At 32.2% G+C, this 22,168-nt stretch overlaps 1 protein-coding gene across 1 annotated transcript; it reads left to right on the plus strand.

Moving 5' to 3' along the window:
• Positions 1-1,405: 1,405 nt before the first annotated feature.
• LOC133038673 (uncharacterized mitochondrial protein AtMg00810-like) lies at positions 1,406-2,381 on the plus strand. The gene is made up of 4 exons (XM_061116817.1): positions 1,406-1,706; positions 1,882-2,047; positions 2,115-2,217; positions 2,259-2,381. The coding sequence occupies exons 1-4, from the start codon at positions 1,406-1,408 to the stop codon at positions 2,379-2,381; spliced, it is 693 nt and encodes a 230-aa protein (XP_060972800.1).
• The last annotated feature ends 19,787 nt before the right edge of the window (positions 2,382-22,168 follow it).

A 22,168-nucleotide genomic window follows, 5' to 3' on the forward strand; every position in this document is an offset into this window, starting at 1 on the left:
GTCTTACATGGTGTAGTTTAGTAAAAAGGGATAATCATAAATTACTTGAAGATTATATTATCAAATTTAATTGCCCAAATATAGTACAATGGTCCTAATAATTGAGATCAAATTATACGTGTTGTGTGTTAAGGAGTCCGTTTCCAATCAAATGTTAAAAGTCACTTTAAAAAATAGAATTATAAAGTCTTTTTTCCACAAATGACACAAACATTTTGATGATACTTGTGCTAGCTTTTTTGTACACTTGATTGATTGGATGGTTGGCAATAGGGAGTCTGGCTTACATTTGGAAAACTATTCGTTAATTAAAATTAGATATAATGACTAGGATTAGTTAGATTAATTTGGATAATTAAATAGTTATATCTATATTTTGATAAATTGATGAGAATCACTCCAGAAATTACAATAAAGATATTAATAATCGCAAATTAAGATAGCTTAATCGAAAATTTTTAAGTTATTATCACAAATCACATGATACAAATCACAAATCACCCTAAACTCTAAACCCTAAACCCTAAACTGCTCCTTAAATTTAATAAAACTATTACATCATCAAAAATAACACCAAGCTTATTCAAGTATACATTTCTATTATTAATAGTTATGCTTGCTTGAATGAGGATATAACATGAACGGCCCAATTAAGTCATACTAAAAGATAAAGTTTTAACTTGTGACATTGAAATACTATATGAACCATATCAAAATAAAACATTAAAAAAAATGATTGGAATGGCTATCTCAAAACAGGATATCATATCATTAAATTAAAATCAAAGTCTTATATCCAGTTAAAAGGTTAGTTAGAGTAGAAGTTAGTTAAGTTGTGTGGGTTGTTCATTGAGTTAGTTAGCTTTGGTGAGTGAGTTAGTTGGTCTTGTAACTAACTCTACCTACTATAACTGATAATCACTTGTATTAGATGGTGAGTTCATTGAATAAAGATTTTGATTCTTCTTTTCCTTTTACTCTGTTTTCTATATTACTTCCACACTAATATGGTATCAGAGCTGTCATTGGTGTGAGCTCCTTGGTTCTTGTTTTCTTCATCCTTTTTGTTTCATTCTTTGGTTCGTGGTTATGGCACGGGAAGAAGGAGTTCAAACTAGGAGCAGTCGTAATCCTGAACATAACTTGAATGATTCAAATTGATTCTTAGTGCTTAGTGAAAATTCAAGATCGACGAATGCTAATGATATTTCTAACCCTTACTTTCTTTATACTGGTGACAATCCATGAGTTGTGTTGGTTCCAAAAATTCTCACAGAAGTGAGAATTACAACATCTGGAAGCGATCGATGATGATCACCCTTGTTGCTCAAAACAAAGCAAAATTCGTTGATGGAAAACTTCCACAACTAGATGAGGATCATGAAGATTATGATAGCTGGTGCAGATGCAGCAGTACTGTGCTTTAATTGATGAAGGTATTCATCATTCTGCTACAAGTCACTCTTTGTTCATCAAACACTTCAATGGAGGTTTCCTTTTCTTATTGGTGTATGTGGATGATGTTATTATAACCAATAACAACTTACAAGAACTTGAAGCCGTGAAAGTCGGATTAAATGCTAGATTCAAGTTGAAGGACTTGGGACAGTTGAAATACTTTCTAGGCCTAGAAGTCGCTAGATCAGAAAAGGGAATCTTTGTTTCTCAGAGACCTTATGTTGCAGCTGCTACAAGAGCTTGGATACGTAGGTTGCAAATCAATGAACACACTAATTGAAGCTAACCTCAAACTTGGACGAGATGAGAAAGAGAAATTGGTTGATCCAACTCTGTATAGAAGAATTGTTGGTAAATTATATTACTTAGTAATTACAAGACTAGATATCTCATACTCAGTTGATAAACTGAGTCAATTATTAGAAACACCTCGGTTCACTCACTTACTTGCAGCACAAAAAGTGCTTAAGTATGTCAAAAGCAATCTTGGTCAAGGATTATATTTTGCTGCCAATACAAATGTGAAGTTGCCTGCCTATACAGATTCAGATTGGGCAGCTTATCCAGATATAAGAAGATATTCCACAAGGTTTTGTATCTTCATTGGAACATCAATCATGTCATGCAAAAGTAAAAAAACAACAAATTGTTTCTAGATCTTCAGTAGAGGCAGAATATAGAGCCATTGCAAACACAACATGTGAGATTTTTTGGCTCTTATCTATCCTAAGGGAGCTAAATGTTGAGCATGAAGGTCCTGTATTGTTGTACTGTGACAATAAATTAGCTAAACAATGCAGAACTACTTCGTTGATTACATAACTACTTTGTTTGGGAAACAAGCTACAAGCAAGTGTTCGAAAGGACTTGCAGATCAGTGTGAGAATTGTCTCGAATGCCTTACAGATCAATCTATACTTTGAAGTTGTGTATGTGAGAGAGAGGGTCTTCTTTGCTAGCGTATGGATGCCACGCTAAATTTTTAAACTTTGAGGGGATTTCCAAAGCCTTGATTCGATTTGAGAGAGGAGAACACTATTGTCGATCTAACTCTTACTATGTTAGATTTGGAGTAGTGATACCCTTAACCAGAGCGGTAAGGGTGTCAAATTTAGCCCTACACACTGTGGTGATGTGTGCATCAGTTGGCTGCTTCTTGTTGATGTTGTTATGCATGATATTTTATCTTCCAAGTTAATCAAAAGAATTCATCGACCTAGGCCTTGGGGTTGTTGTCTGGTCGTGTGGCCTTGCTGATAACTATGGGGATCTATCCCGTATGACGATAGAGTAGTCTCTCGAACATTTACTTCATGAGGAGCTGCTCACAGTACTATACCGACTATTTCCTTCAAAATAGTCTTCCTTAGAGTGACCTGTGTGGAGGAAGTTGGATCGATTTCTCAAGTTCAACAATCTTTCATGCACCTATGGGAAGTATTCATATTGTTGGCCATCAAGACCTCAGGCAAAGTACCTACATCAAGCACCTTGTTCATCATGGAAGTACTTCTGAGTGTGGAGTAGTTCATTGATCTTCACCCTCTGAATCTCATACTCTTCACTTTCTTGATAGAGATTCTGGGTTCTTCCTCTATGTTTGACTGTAGGTCCCTTTCCCTTTGTAGGGTCACAGGATGATTGAGATTCATCAGACTTGTGAAGAGAATTCAATGGAGGAGATTGGTTTCCCTCATTCTTCAAATTGCTTCGAGCAGAATTACGGTTGGTCTTATCAGTTGCATGTGGTGGACCTATAGGTATGGGATCTCGAGTCTGAGTCCTTTCGAACGCTTGCTCGTAGCTCGTTTCCCTAACAAGTGATTGCTTCATATCAGGTAAAGGACCCGTAGATGCACGTTCTCGAGTTCGAGTCATTTCAGACGCTCGCTCGTAGTTTTATTCCTTATGGGGAATCTCAGTGCCTGTTGCTTGTTGAGTAGTAGCCTGACTATTAGGAGTGGTAGTGTTGCTTCGCGTGTTCATGGATGATTATTTGCTTGAACTTATAAATTCCTTTCTAAACAAAGTTCTTAGCAAAGAATTCAAATTGTAGTTGGGGAACTCGAATTGTGGCTCTCAATGAAACCACCAAAATGTTGACGTTGAAAAGTGGTCAATACCAGCTCGCTAGATTGGCGAGATGAATAATGAGTTTAGGTAAAAAAAAAAATTAGAGAGAGACACACAATTTATAATATTTACTCCCCATGTCGTGATGGTAATGGAGCTACGTCTTCTTTGAGTTTTTATTTCTCACGAGATGGAATTACAAAAAAAAATGGCTAAGTGTTTAAGCTCTAATTTCTAGAGAGAGATGCTATGACCTTGTGGGTAGTTCTCTGAATATGAAAAATGAACTAAGGGAGCTCTCCTTTTGTAAGTGAAGGAGATCCTTAAAAATAGGAATAAAATAATAAAAAAAAATACAAGTTAGCTATTTTTGACTAGAGATGATGATCTAACGATAAAAAATTAACTTCTGAGGTTAATCGTCAATTTTCAAAGCTCGGGTTGCAACGGCAGGACCCGCTCTAGGTAAGTCGGAGCTTATTTTCGTAACTCTCTTGGGGTAAAATTTAGAGTTGATAACTTCAAAATTGCGATTGAAGTGTGAGATATTACTTGATAGAGCATTGAATTTGCTTCGAAATGCAAGTTGAATCGTATCAATCATATCAATATTGGGTAAGTTATGGCTATTTTATTGAAGGTTGTTTTGTGCCCATCGCCCACATTGACATCCAGTGCCCACGTTGACATATGACGTCAATCTGGATGCTGGATGAGTGGAAAAATGTCATGGGGATGTACTTTTCGAAGCCTAAGTAATATTTTGACATCACTTAATCTGTTTCTGTGTTTTGGTGAGGTTGGTCACCAGTTCTTGGAGATGTTATTTTTCTATATAAATGAGAGACTCGAAACTCTTCATTTCCAAGTGTTCTTAACCATGTTGGTTATGAGAAATGCAAAATAGTGAATTTGACTTTTCTGGCTTCATGGATCTTGGTTATTGTGGAAAACAGACGGATGGTTGAAATAGAATCAAAATCGGATAAGCAAAACCCAGTGCACTAGGTCATTTGTCAACCTAGGCGCCGGGTGCTTATTTCGGAGCTTCCAAGATGTCATTTTGAAACTTCCAATGTTGAACTTGAGGACGATGTCTCCTACCCCATTTTTAACCATTATATATTGAATGTTCAGATTTTATTTGGCATTTGAATGATCGAAAAAATCGCACCAGGTTGATTGTCAACTTGGACGTTGGGCCCAGCATAAGGTCAACCTAGGCGTTGGGCTCTACTTCCAGGGCCTCAGGTTTTTAGTTTTCTCTCTGATTTTGCTCATTATTTTTTATGACGAAAAAAATGCTCGGAACACTTTTTTTGAAAACTTGATTGGAAACAACCCAGGTCAACAATATGTCAGCTTGGGTGCTAGGCCCAGTGTCAGGTGTCAACCTGGGGGCTGGCTCCCCTTTATGGCCCTTCAAAAGTTTCGTTTGGTCCCCAAAAATAGTTGAATCTTACTCTTTATTGAAAACAGAGAAGATGCTCACAAAAGTTCTCAGAAAACATCATTGAAATTGGCCCAAATTGATAAAATATCAACCTGGGCGTTGGGCCAGCCCTTGGTGTCAACCTGGGTGTTGGGCCTTGCTTCTGGCACCCAGGAAGTGTTATTTCTTCCCCAAGATAACATATTTTCTTGTTTTTGATGAAGACAAAGAAGATGCAAAAGTCGGATCATCGATTTGATACTTGGAAGGTGACAAATTATCAGCCTAGGCGTTGGGTACCTGGAAGGGGTGTACGCTGGTGGGTTTGGTTGGTTTATGCTATATTTTATTCAACCCAATGTAAAGATCGGGTTACAAAAATCTAAGTGCAACCCGCCCAATTAAGAAAAAAGAAAATAGTAATCTGCCTAATAAAATTGGTCAGTTTAGTCGGGTTAACCCGTCCAAACCGACCACTAATATTTATTTTTTAATTTATTTTTTTATTTTAACATTCAATTGTTATGTTTTAGTAAAATATAATAATGAGACAAATATATATAGATTGAATTTAAAGTTAAAATCAACTACCATAAAAAAAAACATATTAGTTTCAACTTTATATTTTTTAAATAGTTATCTAAATTATATGATATATAAATATATATAATAAAAATATATAAATATATTAAAAAAAATCTCTTAATCGGATTGGTCAGGTTAATTCGGGTTGATTGGACGGGTTATATTTTTGTTGAGTTTTTTTGTTTGCATTTTTTGTTGGGTTATCTCAGTTTGGTTTGGACGATTATTCGGGTTGGACACTTTATAAAAGTTTATGTATAGCCCTAGTTCTTGGGTACCGGGTGCTCAAAAATGAACTTACTCTGAATCTAATTATGATACCTCAAATATGTTCGTGGTATGTCTAGTTTGACCCATGTGCACTAATACGGTCTCGGAAACTGAAATCCTAGTTGAAGATGTCAACTTAAGCACAAGATGAAACCCTAGGTGTCTAGGTTGACTTCCGGGGTGCATGTTCATGTAATTTCAGCTCTTGGGGCCTAGATTTGGTTACTCCACATCTTCATGGTATAGAATACTAAAAGATAGTGAGTTGGAAACAAGTTATCAAAGTTCAAACTTCCATTCCAAAGTTCCCAAAGTCAACCTTGGCGTAAGGCTAGGGACCCCTCCCAAGTCGACTTGCTATGACTCAGGACTACTCAACTCCGAGATGTCATCTTTCTTACGACGTGTCAAACATGGATGTTCACATCATCAGGGCTACTTTTGGTGTAAACAATATCCTTTTGAGTGATTAGCTCGAGATTAATGAAGATGAATTTCATTCAAAAAAGCTTTAAAAAAACTTTTACGAAAATTTTATTTTAAAAAAAGCCTTTAAGAAATACTTCAGCACCATTTGTTCTAAAAGGGTTTTTATAGTCATGTGTTAGTTGAGCTATAGTTAAAAAACTTGAAAGTTGGCATTTATTGTCCACGGTGTCTTATAACACCTGAAACTACTAATTATGTGTTAGTTGAGTGTGCTTTTGTGCAAGAGGTTTTGGAGTAATTCTAGTGTGGTGTTGTCAGGTGGACACTATAATTCTAGTTTTAGGGCTTGGTTACATGATCTTTTTCAAAGATATGTCAAGAAGAAATGCGCTGAAGTTTCCATGCTATGTTAGTAAATTTAGAGAAGTCAAAATGCTCTAGTTTGGAAGCAAAAACATGCTTCAGTTCAACAAATCAAAATGGTAGTAGCTGTCACGCTTCAAAAAAGGTGTATTGCTCGGGATTCTAATGAAGTTTCTATGACTTCGTTTGAACCAAGAGATGGTCTTGAGAAATGGATGAAACTGTTAGACTATAATATATAATATGAAAATACAACATATATAAACGATATGTAATGCGAAAAATACTATAAACATATCGAAATGTATATGCAACGAAAGATCAAATTACCTCCAGCCATTGATCTTTGAGCTTTAATCCCTGCGATAGCTACGGTATTAGAGTTCGGGCTTCCTCGCTCTCTCAACTCTCTTTTAGATGGATTTTCACTGTATAAATCGAATGAGTGAGGAGCTCGGGGACCAAGACGCTATATTTATCGGTGAGATACTTCATCAATATCTACGTTACATTAATTGTCAGAATATTTTGACAATTAATTCTGAAAATCAAATCAGGTAATGAATATTGAAATCTGACCATATATAAAATATTACGTAATTAATTTTATCCAGATTCAATGAATATAAAATATTCATTTATCACAAAATTAATTATTTATTTTACTTCCTTAAATAGAAATATTCTAGTATTTTCCCACTTGGTCAGTATTTAGACTAAAATATTCAAACCCAGCGTTCCTCATTATATAATAAACATACGAATCATAGCGATATGTTCTCATTATGAGTCGAATATTATTTTCCATGCATTACAATATATTTACTATATAACAATGTACTTTATGTGGCAATGTACTTAAGTGAATAAACCATAAACCTTATGTTAATTCAGGTCCTCTAAAATTTTCTCAAATGTAAAATTAAGATGCGCATAAATATGAGAAAATATCAAAATCATAGTTTCATTAATAATAACTTTATTTGTACAAATTACATAAGGGAACCAAGTCCCATGTTCTCTACATGATCCTTGAATTTATGAGGTGGCAAGCCTTTTGTCATAGGATCGGCAATCATCAATTCAGTGCTAATGTGTTGAATGACCACTTTATTTTCTTTAACACGTTCTCTAATAGCTAAGTACTTAATGTTGATGTGCTTGCTTTGACTTCCACTTTTATTATTCTTAGCCATGAAAACAACAGCTGAATTGTCACAGAATATCTTTAACGGCCTTGCAATGGAATCAACAACTCTAAGGCTTGAAATGAAACTATTTAGCCATACACCATGTGATGTAGCCTCAAAACAAGAAACGAACTCAGCCTCCATAGTAGAAGTAGCAGTCAAAGTTTGTTTGTTACTCCTCCTAGGTCCACCAGCAAACATAAACAAGTAACCAGATGTTGATTTACGTGAATCAGTACAACCAGCGACATCTGAGTCTGAGTAGCCAACTACTTCTAGATTGTCAGTTCATTTGAACATCAGTTTGTAATCCTTAGTACCCTGAAGATACCTCATTACCTTCTTTGCAGCTTTCCAGTGGTCTATCCCTGGGTTACTCTAAAATCTTCCTAACACTATGACAGAATAAGCAATGTCAAGTCTTGTGCACACCTGAGCATACATTAGGCTTTCGACAGCAGAAGCATAAGAAATGTTCTTCATTTCTTCTCTTTCAAAATTATTCTTTGGACACTGGCTCAAATTTAATTTATCACCCTTCACAATTGGAGCAACGCTCGGTGAACAATTTTTCATATGAAATCTTTCTAAAACTCTGTTCATGTAGGCTTCTTGAGATAAACCTAAGATACCTCGGTATCTATCTCTATTAATCTTAATGCTTATGACATAGGATGCTTCACCCATGTCTTTCATCTCAAAGTTCTTTGAAAGAAATTGTTTCACTTCACGTAGAAACCCTTTATCATTGGATGCAATAAGAATATCGTCCATGTATAAAACAAGAAAATAAATCTTACTCCCACTTTCCTTTAGGTATATGCATTGATCCATGACATTCTCTTCAAATCCAAAGGAGGAGATGACATCATGAAATTTAAATATCATTGGCGGGATGCTTGTTTTAATCCATAGATGAACTTCTTAAGCTTGCATAGTAAATCTTGACCTTCACTAGAGAAGAATCTTTTTGGTTGTTTCATGTATACCTCCTCCTCCAGATCACCATTCAGAAAAGCAGTTTTTACATTCATTTTCTCCAGCTCTAAATCAAAATGAGTAACTAATGCCAAGATGGCTCTGAGGGAATCTTTCTTTGATACAAGAGAAAAAGTCTCTGTATAGTCAATTCATTCTTCTTGAGTGAATCCTTTAGCAACAAGTCTCGCTTTGTATCTCTCAGTGTTACCTAATGAGTCTTTTTTAGTTTTATAAACCCATTTACATCCAATGGCTCTCGCCCCATTAGGCAACTTTACGAGTTCCCAAACTTTGTTGCACTTCATAGAATTCATTTCATCATCTATAACATTGTACCACAATTTTGATTCTCTACTGTTCATAGCTTGTAAAAATATTTCTGGATCATTTCCAGTTCCAATATCAGATTCTAATAAATACACAACATAGCCTTTGTAAATCTTTGGTTTGATACTCTAGTAGATCTTCTTAAGGCTTCACCAACAGGCTCTTGGGGAGCAGCAGCTGGTTCAGTAGGTTGTTCAACAGTTGCAGACAACTCTTGCACATCTTGATCTATTAGATTATCATTACCAACTTGTGGATCTTCAATGATTGGTAATGGTTATTCAACATTCGTTTGAACTACAGGGGCGTTGACCATTCTCAATCTTGCTTTCAAAGAGGAAGTGTAATACCTGGAATTATGAGAAAGGATTAGCAAAACCCTAACTCGATAATTATGTATAATTGAGAAATTATATTATTATACAGTTCAATATATGTGAAATTATATGAATTTTAATATGTTAAGACCCCGTTGGTGAGCCAGGGGCATTTTGGTAATTATGACCCGAGAAGGGTAAAATGGTGAAATTTATTTAATTACGTGCTTAATAGAACTATATTATTATATAGTATGCCTGTGTTATCTTTTCAGGTGTGTTCTGACAGGTTGGCGCAGTATAGTTACAACCGGGAATTTCGGGCCGAACCGGGTTCGGGCCCGAAATGTAAATTGGATTGATTATTTGGCATTTTTATTTGATATGTGAAATCTGAAATTTATTTGGGAATTAATTGGGTGTTATGTGAGAATGACATTTTTTTACCCTTGCTTGATGCTTATGCTTTATTATGGCCCTAGGGGCATTATTGTCATTTTGACCCTTTGTATTATCTACAGCAAAAAGGAAATTTTTAAATAAAGTAAATGCCTTTTTTTTTCAGTTTGTTTCTCAGCCCCCATACCGATTCCCCTCTCTCTCTTTATCCATGTTTATCAACTTGTGAATTTGTTGCGAAATAGCTTGGGTTCAAGCTTGATTTGTGGGAATTCTTTGGAGCTTGAATTGTTGAAGATTTGGAGGTAGTTTTCTTACTGTTTTAATTTGAAATTGTTGCTGAAATGGAAGTGGTTAAATAGGTCTTTGAGTTTTGAATGTTCTTGAGATGCATGCATGTTGATATTAGTGTAATTTTTGATACTTTATGCTTGATTGTGTTGAAGATTGATGTAAGATGCTTTATATTATGTTTTGAGAGGTTTTAGGGTTGGAATTTAATGTTCAAATTCTGGGAATTTACTTTGAAGTTGTGGGTTTTCGCTTTGAAGATTTTAATGTTTGAAGTGTCAAAACTTTTGAGATTTTGTGCTATGTATGGTTGTGTAGCATGTTTTGTGTATGATTATGAATTGGTTATTTTGAGCATATATTCTGTGGAACTAATGCCTGGAAACAGCTTGGTTTAGCATGAATTTTTATTGTGTATGACTTAGGTGAAGTTAGGTTTGAATTTGGGCATTTTTAGGCCTTAAAAATGGGATTTTTGGGTGTTCTGAACCCAGTCGTCGCGACGGGATTTTTGGCTGTCGCGACTGGGTGTGGCAGCGAGAAAATATGTTTTTCCTGATTTTGTTTTGGCCATAACTTTTGACTCGGGACTCCGTTTGGGACGTTCTTTATACCGTTGGAAAGCTCTTTTTGAGCTCTATGTGATTATTTGAATTTTGAATGCCAATTTTATATTTTTGTGGAAGTGGATTTAGGGATTAACCCTATTTGTGTAAATCCCAGTATTGTGACTAGGATTACCGGCACCTGGTCAGGAGCACCCGGGGATTTGGAATCTCTGTTATTACCCTAATAGGAACGGTCTAATAGTCTAGGGTTATTACCCTAGTGATATATGTGTATAAATGTCATGCCATGTTAATTGAAATGAGATTTAGGGATTATGCGCTCAAGGCATAATCAGGTTGGACTCGGTACTCATAACCGAGATGAACCACTTCTAAGGCCTTAATGTATTTAGACGTGTGAGAGCAACACGTGGGTCTACGTCATGTAGATTTAAATAGATGTGTGAGCGCAACACATAGGTCTATGCCACGTAGACATATATGGGGATGTTGGCATAATAATCAGGTCTGTGTCATACAGACGTATGTGAATGGCATATCTATTAAATAGTATGATGAGTATATTATATTTGTTGTGATTTATACTGTCTTGCTGGGCTTGGCTCACGGGTGCTCTACTGTGCAGGAAAGGGTAAGTCAGTGGCTGATCAACCATGAGTTTGAGGATCAAGATGAAGAATGTACATGTTCAAGCCATATCAGACCAAGCGGGTTAAGGGTCTATCAGTGATGAACTTTTGAATTCTATTTTGCCGTTTAGGTCGGCTAGAAAGAAATGACTTGTAATAGCGTTTGTAAATATTTTTGGGATCCCAACTATTTTAAAAGTTTAAATATATTACAAGTTTATTTTCATTCTGTTTAATATAAAAGTTTAAATTCTGCGCTATTTTGATTAGTAATCCCGATTAGGGGATTAGGATTTCATAAGTATTTTGGGTAGCTTGCCTAATTATTTAGGGCGTTACAGGAAGTTTCTGAAGGATCTTTCTCAGGACCTAAGTCCTTTGATTGATCAGTCTCACTGATCAAGGCATTCTCAAGAAATTTTGCATTGTTTGATTCCACAATTCTTGTGCTATGAGATGGACAATAAAACTTGTAATCTTTAGACTTTTCAGCGTGCCCTATAAAAAATCCACTTATGGTCCTTGGGTCCAATTTCTTCTGCTGTGGATTATATATTCTGACTTCAGATGGACATCCCCAAATGCGTACATGGTTTAAACTTGGTTTCCAACCTTTCCATAATTCAAAAGGAGTTTTTTAGACTGCCTTTGTTGGAACTCGGTTTAATATGTACACGGAAGTCTTTAAAGCTTCATTCCACAAGAATTTAGGAAGGTTAGAGTTGCTACTAAGCATACTCTGCACCATGTCCATTAATGTTCGGTTTCTCCTTTCTACAACACCATTTTGCTCGGGTGTACTGGGCAAGGTGTAATGGGCAACAATCCCATTTTCTTCAAGAAACTTCGCAAATGGACCAGGTGCTTGTCCATCTTCTGTGCATCTATCATAATACTCACCTCCTCTATCTATTTAAATTAATATATAATTTTATATAATTAAAGATGATGTGGCTACTCCTTAATTATTTAAAATTATAATTTCACTTAGACATTAGGTATTGAGCTCTATCTAAAAGTAATTTCGTTATTAACATAATAGACAATCACTGAGATTAGTGCTCCAAGTGTGGTCGTCCGAAAATCATTAAAAACTGTTCTACATATGAGCATTTGTCCAAGGTTCATGTTTTCTTATATCAAACCACAAAATTACTTACGTTTTATTCATATTTTATTCATTTTAAAAAAAATTTATGAATATTTTATGAATAATTTTATGAAATTTTATGAAACTTAATGTGCTAAATAAAATATTCAACCTATCTTAATGTTTGAATATTTCTAAATATATCTAGCACTATAAAAAGAATTCATGTATAGCATTTAAATCATACAAATATAAATTTAATTGTATTAAAACAAATTTGTCAAATAAATACAAATTGATACAATTAATGTATGATACTTAATTAAATGCTAATTCCTAAATATATAATTAATGAGAGATTTTTCAAATTTTATTAATTTAGACAATAAATTACATAAATTTGGTAATTTATAATTAAATGCACAATTATACAAAGTAGCACAATTATTACATGCCTAAATAAATCATGTAATAAATTACCAAATTAAACATATTTTTACTTTCAATTTATACTAAATATATGTATTAAACAAAAATAGAAAATTGACTAAATTAACATATAATAGGAAAATAATTAATATTCTAAATAAATAAAAAATTATAAAAATTCAAAAAAAATTACCTCTTTTTTAAAAAATGACATTGCCTAAACGATATGTCATTTTTACAAAAGGCAAAACGACACGACATTTTCAACTGTAAGGCTGCCTCACACGACAAAAAGCGACACGTCATTTTCAATAAAACATTGGCTACCTTAAAATGAAAAACGACACGTTGTTTTTCCACACGGAAAAACGACACATCGTTTGGAGCAAAAGATGGTTGCCACAAGCATGAAAAACAACATGTCGTTTTCCATATTGTGGAAAACGACAGGTTTTTTGGCTTCTTCTTCAACCTCCATCTGGGTCAAATTTGACCCGTTTTCAGCCACATGGGTCCGACGGACCCAACCCAAACCCGATCAGAAAAGACAATTCTGACGATAAAATTACGTGTTTTTAAATCTAAAATGTTCTAAATCGAATAATAAAGAGATCCACATAGATTTTATGCACGAAAATACGAAAAAATGTGAACTTTAATATCACAAAGTTAAGTAAGGTCCGAAAAAGTTTTTACTGAAATTTTTTTCCATCTTTAAGTTTTTCTTATGATTTTCACATGCTTAGATCGATCTATAATACTATAAGAATATAGTAATATATATATAGAATTCGAAATAAACACTGAAAAATGAAAAACGAAAAAAATCAAATAATCGGACCAAAAAACTCTAATCATGTTTATATGTATATATGCACGTACATATCGCATAAAATAATATAAATATATAAAAGAGAATATCACATATATTTTTATGCAATAAAATTATAAATTTTACGTGCAAATATATATAAATATATATGAAATATGTATATACGTATATATGTATATATATACAGTAATACATATATATAGTATATATATAAATAAAATTAAAATATGAATATATATGTATATAAGTAGATTGAATTAAAATGTATATATATGATCGGAATTATATGAATATAAATGTATATATATAAAATATATAAACTAATAACCGATCATATACGTATATATATATGAATGAAACTCAAATAAAATCAAGACAGAGATTAAAATCGCTCTGATACCACCTGTTAGACTATAATATATAATATAAAAATACAGCTTATATAAACGATATGTAATACAAAAAATACTATAAATATATCGAAATGTATATGCAATGAAAGATCGAAATAGCTCCAGCCATTGATCTTTGAGCTTCAATCCCTGTGATAGTTACGGTATTGGAGTTCGGGCTTCCTTGCTCTCTCAACTCTCTTTTAGATGGATTTTTGCTGTATAAACTGAATGAATGAGGAGCTCAGGGACCGAGACCCTATATTTATAGGTGAGATACTTCATTAGTATCTGCACCACATAAATTGTCAGAATATTTTGACAATTAATTCCGAAAATCAAATCAGGTAATGAATATTGAAATCTGACCAAATATAGAATATTACGTAATTAATTTTGTCCATATTCAATAAATATAAAATATTCATTTATCAAAAAATCAATTATTTATTTTATTTCCTTAAAATAAAAATATTTTAATAAAAACCAAATTCAAAAACTCTTATGGAAAACATAAATGTTGGCACTTTTTGCTGAAACATGTCACTATAGTTTTGCTTTTGTCATTAGAGATAATAATGGCAACTTGTTGGAGGCTCGATCGGTGTGTAAACCAAGTGCTCCTCAGCATGAAGTTGGAGAAAGTATTAGTCTCAAAGAAGCTCTAAGTTGGTTACAGCAGCAGCCGTGTAGGAAGGTGGTGCTCGAAACCAATTGTTTGGTGTTGGTTCAAGCAATTCGTTATCGCTTGACTGCTGGAAGTGCACCAATGCTCTCTTACTTCGTGAGGATTGTAAAAGTTTGATGTTGACTCTTCCTATAGTTTCTTTGTGTTTGTTTTTAGTTTGATGTCGACTCTTTCTTTAGTTTCTTTGCATCTTATTCTATCTCTGGTCATATGTTTTATGGGAGTGATGTTAAGGATGTTTTGTTTAATAAAGTTGTTATCTTATTCGAAATAAATAAATAAATAATAAAAAAAAGTTGTTCTTGTATATTTTTTATCTGTTTTGACATTTAGAAAAAAAAATTAGTTTAATTATTTTTTATATTCATGTACCTTGTAATTATTTAAGATTATCAATAAATATAAATAAAAAATAGACTAAAAAGTTATTCATTATGCTCCAACAAATAAAAAAATATACAAAAACAATCTTTAGGAAATATACTCGAGGCTTATATCGTGCATTTTACGTATAACATTATAAAATCTAATTACTCATCCAAACTAAATGAAAATACTAATTAGTTTAATTGGATGTTGGATGTATTGGATTTTTAGACACTCCATCCAACATCTGATCCGATCCAATTGGATATTCAAAAATAACATCCAATCCGATCCGATCACAATGGGATATCCAATATTTGACGGTCGGTTATCATTGAATTGTACCCCTTTGAAAAAATAACTACTTCAATTTGAAAAAATAAAAATTATCACTATTTAATAATTTTAGACCATAATAATTTAAATATACGTTTTTAAATTTTTACTTCTAAAAAAAAATTTTAGAAAATTTATCATCTTAATTATTAAGATACACCAATTAGTAATTTTTTATTCTATATTATGATAGTGTAAGAAAAACTTAAAGAAATACATATTTTCATGTTGTTAAAATATTTTTCATTTTTATTTAATACTGTATTTAAAGTCCATTTTATAAAAAAAGTTTTCTTTTTATTACACAATTTTATGAAAAAGTAAACTAACAATATTTTATGGGACATAATCAATTAGTGGTTTTGTAAATTAAAAAAATATTGAGTATTTGGTAACAAATTTTAATTAACTTTTACATTATAATTTTTTAATTAAAAATTAAAATTTTAAAATTTACATATATTTTTGTGATTAAAAAATTAAAAATTAAAAAATATTAATAAACGATCCCGAAATATTTTAAATGATATCCCCATATTATATATATAATATTTCAAGATTAGTAAACTTCAGCATATTAATAAAACTTGATGCTATACAAAAAATGAGCGTCTGCCTTTTCTAGTGCTCTGTGGCAGTTATTGTCCTTCATGGTTTTACAGTTACTCATATGATACTCATCCTTTTTTCTGCATCCTTTTTTCCAGTTTTTAGCAGTTATTATCCCTCCCTTAGCAGTTTTCCAATTGGTTTTTGCTTTTGATAATCTCCTATTGTTCTAAGCAATTTAACGATTCTCATCAATGGATCCTCTGACTAACAAGATGAAGTCAAAGATCACTCTATTGAAGATGAAGAAGCCATGTTCGAATTCCATGACACTGAAGCGGTTGTTCCTGCTGTTTCCACTGATCTAGTGTTGTATGCCAAAGTCCTTACCAAAAAGAAAGTTTGGTTATCCACATTGCAGAATCAAATGGCAGAGCACTGGGATGGTAGATTTCCTGTGAAAGTCTCGGAACCCTCTGATATGTTTTTGTTAACCTTCGGCTGTGAATGAGACAAAATAAGGGTTCTTGATCGTGGGCCATTTCATTTTCAGAACCATCATATAGTCTTGCATACACCAGAAATTGGTAAAAACTTCACTTCTGAAGACCTTAAATTTACACCATTTTGGGTGCAAATTTATCGTTTACCCTTTCTCAGCAAAACAAAGTCTCTGGCTGTGGCACTTGGGAATATAATTGGAGAGTACATTGATGTCTTTGAGGATTCTTTAAATGAAGGTTGGGAACCCTTCTTGCGAGTGAGAGTTAAATTGGATGTTTCTAAGCCTTTGAAGAGGGGAAGGATGATTTCTTTATCAAATGTTCGGGATAAATTTTGGGTAGATTTTCGCTATGAAAGACTTCCCGAATATTGTATGGAGTGTGGAATTATTGGCCATCCCTTTAACAAATGCCTTGTCTATCTTGAAAAACTTGACAATGGGGTAGAACCTGATCTTGAGTACCGACCGTACATCAAAGGATCTGCACTCCCTACTTCCGGATACGATCGCTATCGTACGAATTTTTCAAAAAGGAATGCATGGCCATTGTTGACTAGGCTTGCCAAAAAAGGTCTCACTTCAGCAATTCCCTAATTGGAACATAGAGGTTTACCTCAACCACGAAAATTGCTCTTTGGTGAGTCCTCTCGTTCTAATGCTCCTGCTGCTTATGAGGACGTTGCTAATAATCCTGACACTATATTGAATAGGCCTCCCGTAAATGAAACTCCTGATTTTACTCCCAACTTGAACCAAATACATCAGCCTGTCACTTTTGCACCTTCCCATCTTGATAAGTCATCGATCATTCCTTCTACCAGTGCCACAAAAAGTTTTCTCAAGTCTGCTACACATCAAACCATTGGCAACTTAGAGAATTATACTGATCTCACCAGGATTTTTAACCCAATGGCTTCCATTTCCAACAACAATAATTATTTCGCCACTTACCCTCCTGCCACTACCCGAGTTCCCGTCCTTAATACCACTAATCAAATGATCTACCCAACTTCATCTTCCATGGCATTAGCCACGTATACATCCACAATGGCTGCTAGTTCTGCTAATGGTCAGGAAAATATCAATCCAAATGTGCAATCAAAGAGGAAAATTGAGAGTCTTTCACTAAGGCAAACTCTGAAAAGATGCAGAGCAAATCCACCAACAACCTCAACTTCTTCCTTGTCAGATGAAGATGATTTCCACCATCAAGTTTCTGTTGACAACATGGATTCTACTGGTGTAATGGACAATTCTGCGGAGGCTGGTTACCAGTCCCGCAATCAGCCATGAAGTTCATGTTGGGTTTTATGCCCTAAATAAAACTCTTTACAATCTGATTAGTTATCAATATAAAAAATTTGAAGTGATTGATGTTTGCATGAATTTTACATGCTAATGGTTTAAATATGTTTATTATGTTCACACACAAAATCAGTTATATCCAGATCATATGTTTATTCACAATTACAGTATCGTCAACACAGTGGAATGTGATTGTGATCATATGAATCAAAAGTTTTGGTCCCTGTTTCATCAGTGTTATTGGATTTACACTAATGTGATAATCAGCGATGATGTGTACTTACACTTGGAGTAAGTGTTATGTTCTTTCCAAGACATTAGTAAAGTATACTAGTTTCGAATGTATGGAGTATACATTGGACTGGACCGATATTGCAACTAACTTAAGATATTACAAACTTACCGTTATACATATCTTTCCAAGTCAATATCAGTAGTTGATCTTAAGATTAAAAGAATCTAAATCCTGATATGCTTGGGCTCAACTTAGGAGTGTTATTCATGTTCTTTGATTTATTAGTTAAGCCTACTTTCGGGTCAGGGTGATACGTATATTTTGGGAACATGATAGTATGATTGAGTGGGAGTGCTGAACATAAATATGGAATCTATAGCTTCTACTGGTGTATAGAAGTCAAGTGATGATTCCCTTCGAGCTTAGCAAATAGAAGTAAATGGATGAGCTCTTGTTTAACTGACTAATTATTAGATCACTAAACACCATTTACAGGTAGCTAAGTGTTTTAAGGGGCAAAATACATTGAGGGGTGAGAACGGTAAAGAAATCCCATCTCGATGTAGATCATCTATATAGAGGATCTTTAAATCATAATAAGATTATAACAATGGTTAAATGAGATAGTATATTGATATCGTGGAACATACAATATGCTCTATATAAGTCTGAGAGTGCAATTCTAAGTTCTAAGAGTGGATTCAACGAAGAATTAATAAGTAGGAATTTACTTGGTAAATTTGGTTCACTTATTGGAAGCTCAGCATATAGATCCATGGTTCCCATTCTAGTTGAGAACATTCTGCTTGTAAGACTCATTAATTGATTCCTGATTGATCAATTATAATTCTAAAGTTAGACTATGTCTAATTTTATGAATTTTCACTAAGCAGGGGTGAAATTGTAAAGAAAAGAGTTTTTTAGGTTTATTTATTTATTAATGGACTTTATATGTCTAATTAATAATTAAATTAAATGAAAATATTATTTAATAATCTATTTTAGTTATTAAATAATTAGTTTTGGCATTTAAAAGGTTAGAATTGGAAAATTGGCGTTTTTGAGAAAATAGAAATAAAATTTGATAAAACTGCAAAATCAAGTGAGTCCCATTAAACACCATATGGCCGGCCACTTAGATAAAGTTTTTCAAATTAATATTTTCATTATTTTAATGCCAAATAATTCTAAACGTAAACCTAGTAGTTGTCTATAAATAGAAAGTGATGGCTCAGTCAAACATACATCTTTGAATAAGCTTTTCTGACAGAATTTTCTCTCTTCAGAAAAACTGAGCCTTCCCCACTTTCTACACCTTGGCCGAAACCCTCTCTCTTTTCTCCTTCATCTTTTTCGTGACCCTAGTGTAAGAGTAAGTGCCCACACACAGCAAGCAGTAACTCAATCATAGATTGGAAGACTGTGAAGGATCAAACTTGAAGAAGAAGGACATTCGGGCTCAGATCTTGATTATACTCTGCTACAGAAAGGAATCAAGGGTTAGAGATCTGAGTGGAAGGAGACATTAATTCCGCTGCATCAATGTAAGGTTTTCTTAACTTTATATGTGTTTAATTTATCGTTTTAGAAAGTTCTTATTTAGGATGTTAATAAAAATACTTGTGAGTAGATCTAAGATCCTGGTAAAATAATTTCCAACAACTGGCCTCAGAGCCATGGTAATTGATTTACTTACATGAAATTTGGACTTTAAAACGATTGTTTGTATGTTCTTTTGATGGTATCATGTTGTATTGAGTGTTATTTGATGATTGATTGATGTTTGTAAAATTTTCGGTAAAAATAATTGCGATTCTGTTTCTGGAATTATTTTTAATGGATAGTATGGAAAAAATTAAGCAAGTTAGCCTTTTATAGAACTCAAGTTGGATTTTATTTGAATTAGTTATGATTTTTTGAAGATTTGGAAAAAATCGGGGCTGTGCTGATGTTTTCCTACGATCGCAGAACTGTCCGTACAGTTCACAATTTTTCCGTTTTTCTTCGATTTTTCATGCTTTTTCATGGAATTAACTTCCGATTTTTTGTATGGTTTTGTATATATACTATTACTATTCCTAATTCAATTCTAATTATCATTTTGAATTAATTTAATATTTTTTAAATTTAATTCAAGATATTAGTGTAATTTGAATTTGAATAGAATTAGTATCTATCTTCTTGCTTAAAAATCTATCTTATTTTTAAATTTGATTATATCTTATCTTATTTTTAAATTTAAGGTCAGATTTTATATATATTTTTTTTAAAAATCAAATCTTTTTTTAGATATTTTGACCTTATTTAAAATTAAAATAAGATATTTATAATCATGTAATTTTAAATAGATGTAAGATATTTTGCTAACTTTTAAATTTTGTTATTTTATTTATTTAAATTAAATTTAAAAATCTGATAAGATATTTCATTTATCTTTTCTAATTTTTATTTAATTTTTATTTTTAAAATAACATTTAATTTTTAAAAGTAGTTAGCAAATTTTGAAATGATATTTAGGTTGGTTGAAACCTAATTTTTTTTTTAAATTTTATTTTCGAAATTAATTAAATATTTTTTTTAATTATTTATTTTTCGAAATTATTTATTTAAAATTAAATAAATCCTACTTCCAACTATCCAGCTAACCTTGTTGCAGGAGTATGTGGTTTTAACTTGTGTGTAAGTTTTTTAAAAACCTATTATTACTTGATTGCAAATAGCCATGGTTACTTTTTGCCATATCTAATGATCTGATGGCTCCCTTGGTCAAGTTAATAATTTGTAACATGTAAATTTTACAATCTTCTTTCATCTGTGTATGACCTAGCAACATGATAGGATCCATCCAAAGTGTGCCTGTGTGAGCCTATATGTTTATTTTGTTTTAATATAGATACATATAGGTTGTTGCTAAATAAAATGTCACACCATGATAGATTTTATTTAGGTCCATTTAGTTATTGGACCTATTCAATTAATAACAGTTATTCATTTTAAGGTTAAATTCCTCTCTTTTGGGTCTTGTGTGAGAGTTGGGAGCCATAGAAGTGGGTACGACATACTGAACCCAACACCCCCTCACATGAACTACCCCAATTGTGAAGGCCCATTTGCCTGATTTGAATAACTGTACTAGGTTAATTATATTAGTTTGACCTAATAAAATTGAATTAGCAACATAATTAACTTTTAAAATATATGAAAATTTATTTTCATTTTAATATTTTAAAGTTAATTTTAAGAAAAACACTTTTAGTTTAGATATTATTTCTAGACAAACTATTTGTATTTTTCTTGTATTTAATTAAATATAGAATTTTAACTAACTAGATTCTTTATGGAGCTTATTTAATTAAATATTCCTATTTAAGTTATAAATTAGTTGTATCAACTAACTTTTTCTTATCTAACTTAAATTTGAATATTTGATTTAAATTTTAAATCAAGTTGAGGAATCCTAGGCATTAGTTATTAAAGATTCTTAAGATATTTTTTAAGTTAATATATTTTCAAATTAAGTGGTTACAACTTAATTTTTGATATTTAATTAAATCTAAATTTGAAATTATTTAAGTTTTAGATTTTTTCTATATAACTTAAATTAGATATTTTTTAAATTTTTTTTTTAAAAGATACTTAGTCAAATAAGATATTTTCTATTTCTAGACTACTTATAATTTCTAATATTTAAATAGGAAAATTATACTTTGTGAAATTAATTATTTAAATAATTAATTTTGGTACAATTTTATTAAGTATATTTTTCCTAGTATTAAACTAGAAATAAATAATTAAGCCTTATCTACACTTAATTATTATTTCTTGAATTTAATACATTTAATTAACTTGAAAAATCTAAATATCTAAGTTAATTTTCATCATGATACTTAAATATTTATTGATTTTTCATGACACTTAATTAAATAGAAAATTATTTTTAGGTTGAAATTTAATTTTTCAACTTAAATTTAAATAATTTTCAATATATATTTTTTTTTCTTTATTTTATTAATCAATTTCGAAATTTGCATTTTATTTATGCAATATTTTCGATTTTTTTTTTTATTTTGAAAAATATATTGAGTTGTAAATTAATTATTTATTTTAATTAATTCTTGGACCAACTAC

Source organism: Cannabis sativa, chromosome 1 (assembly GCF_029168945.1).
Source record: "Cannabis sativa cultivar Pink pepper isolate KNU-18-1 chromosome 1, ASM2916894v1, whole genome shotgun sequence".
In the NCBI taxonomy this organism is placed as follows: domain Eukaryota; kingdom Viridiplantae; phylum Streptophyta; class Magnoliopsida; order Rosales; family Cannabaceae; genus Cannabis; species Cannabis sativa.

What these genes read in the sequence shown, in the direction of transcription:
- LOC133038673 (XM_061116817.1), top strand. Translation starts at nt 1,406, where the DNA reads ATGCAGCAGTACTGTGCTTTAATTGATGAAGGTATTCATCATTCTGCT. An exon ending in TGCTACAAGAGCTTGGATAC is followed by an intron (nt 1,707 to 1,881) that starts GTAGGTTGCAAA and finishes GTCAATTATTAG; the next exon opens with AAACACCTCGGTTCACTCAC. An exon ending in ATAAGAAGATATTCCACAAG is followed by an intron (nt 2,048 to 2,114) that starts GTTTTGTATCTT and finishes AATTGTTTCTAG; the next exon opens with ATCTTCAGTAGAGGCAGAAT.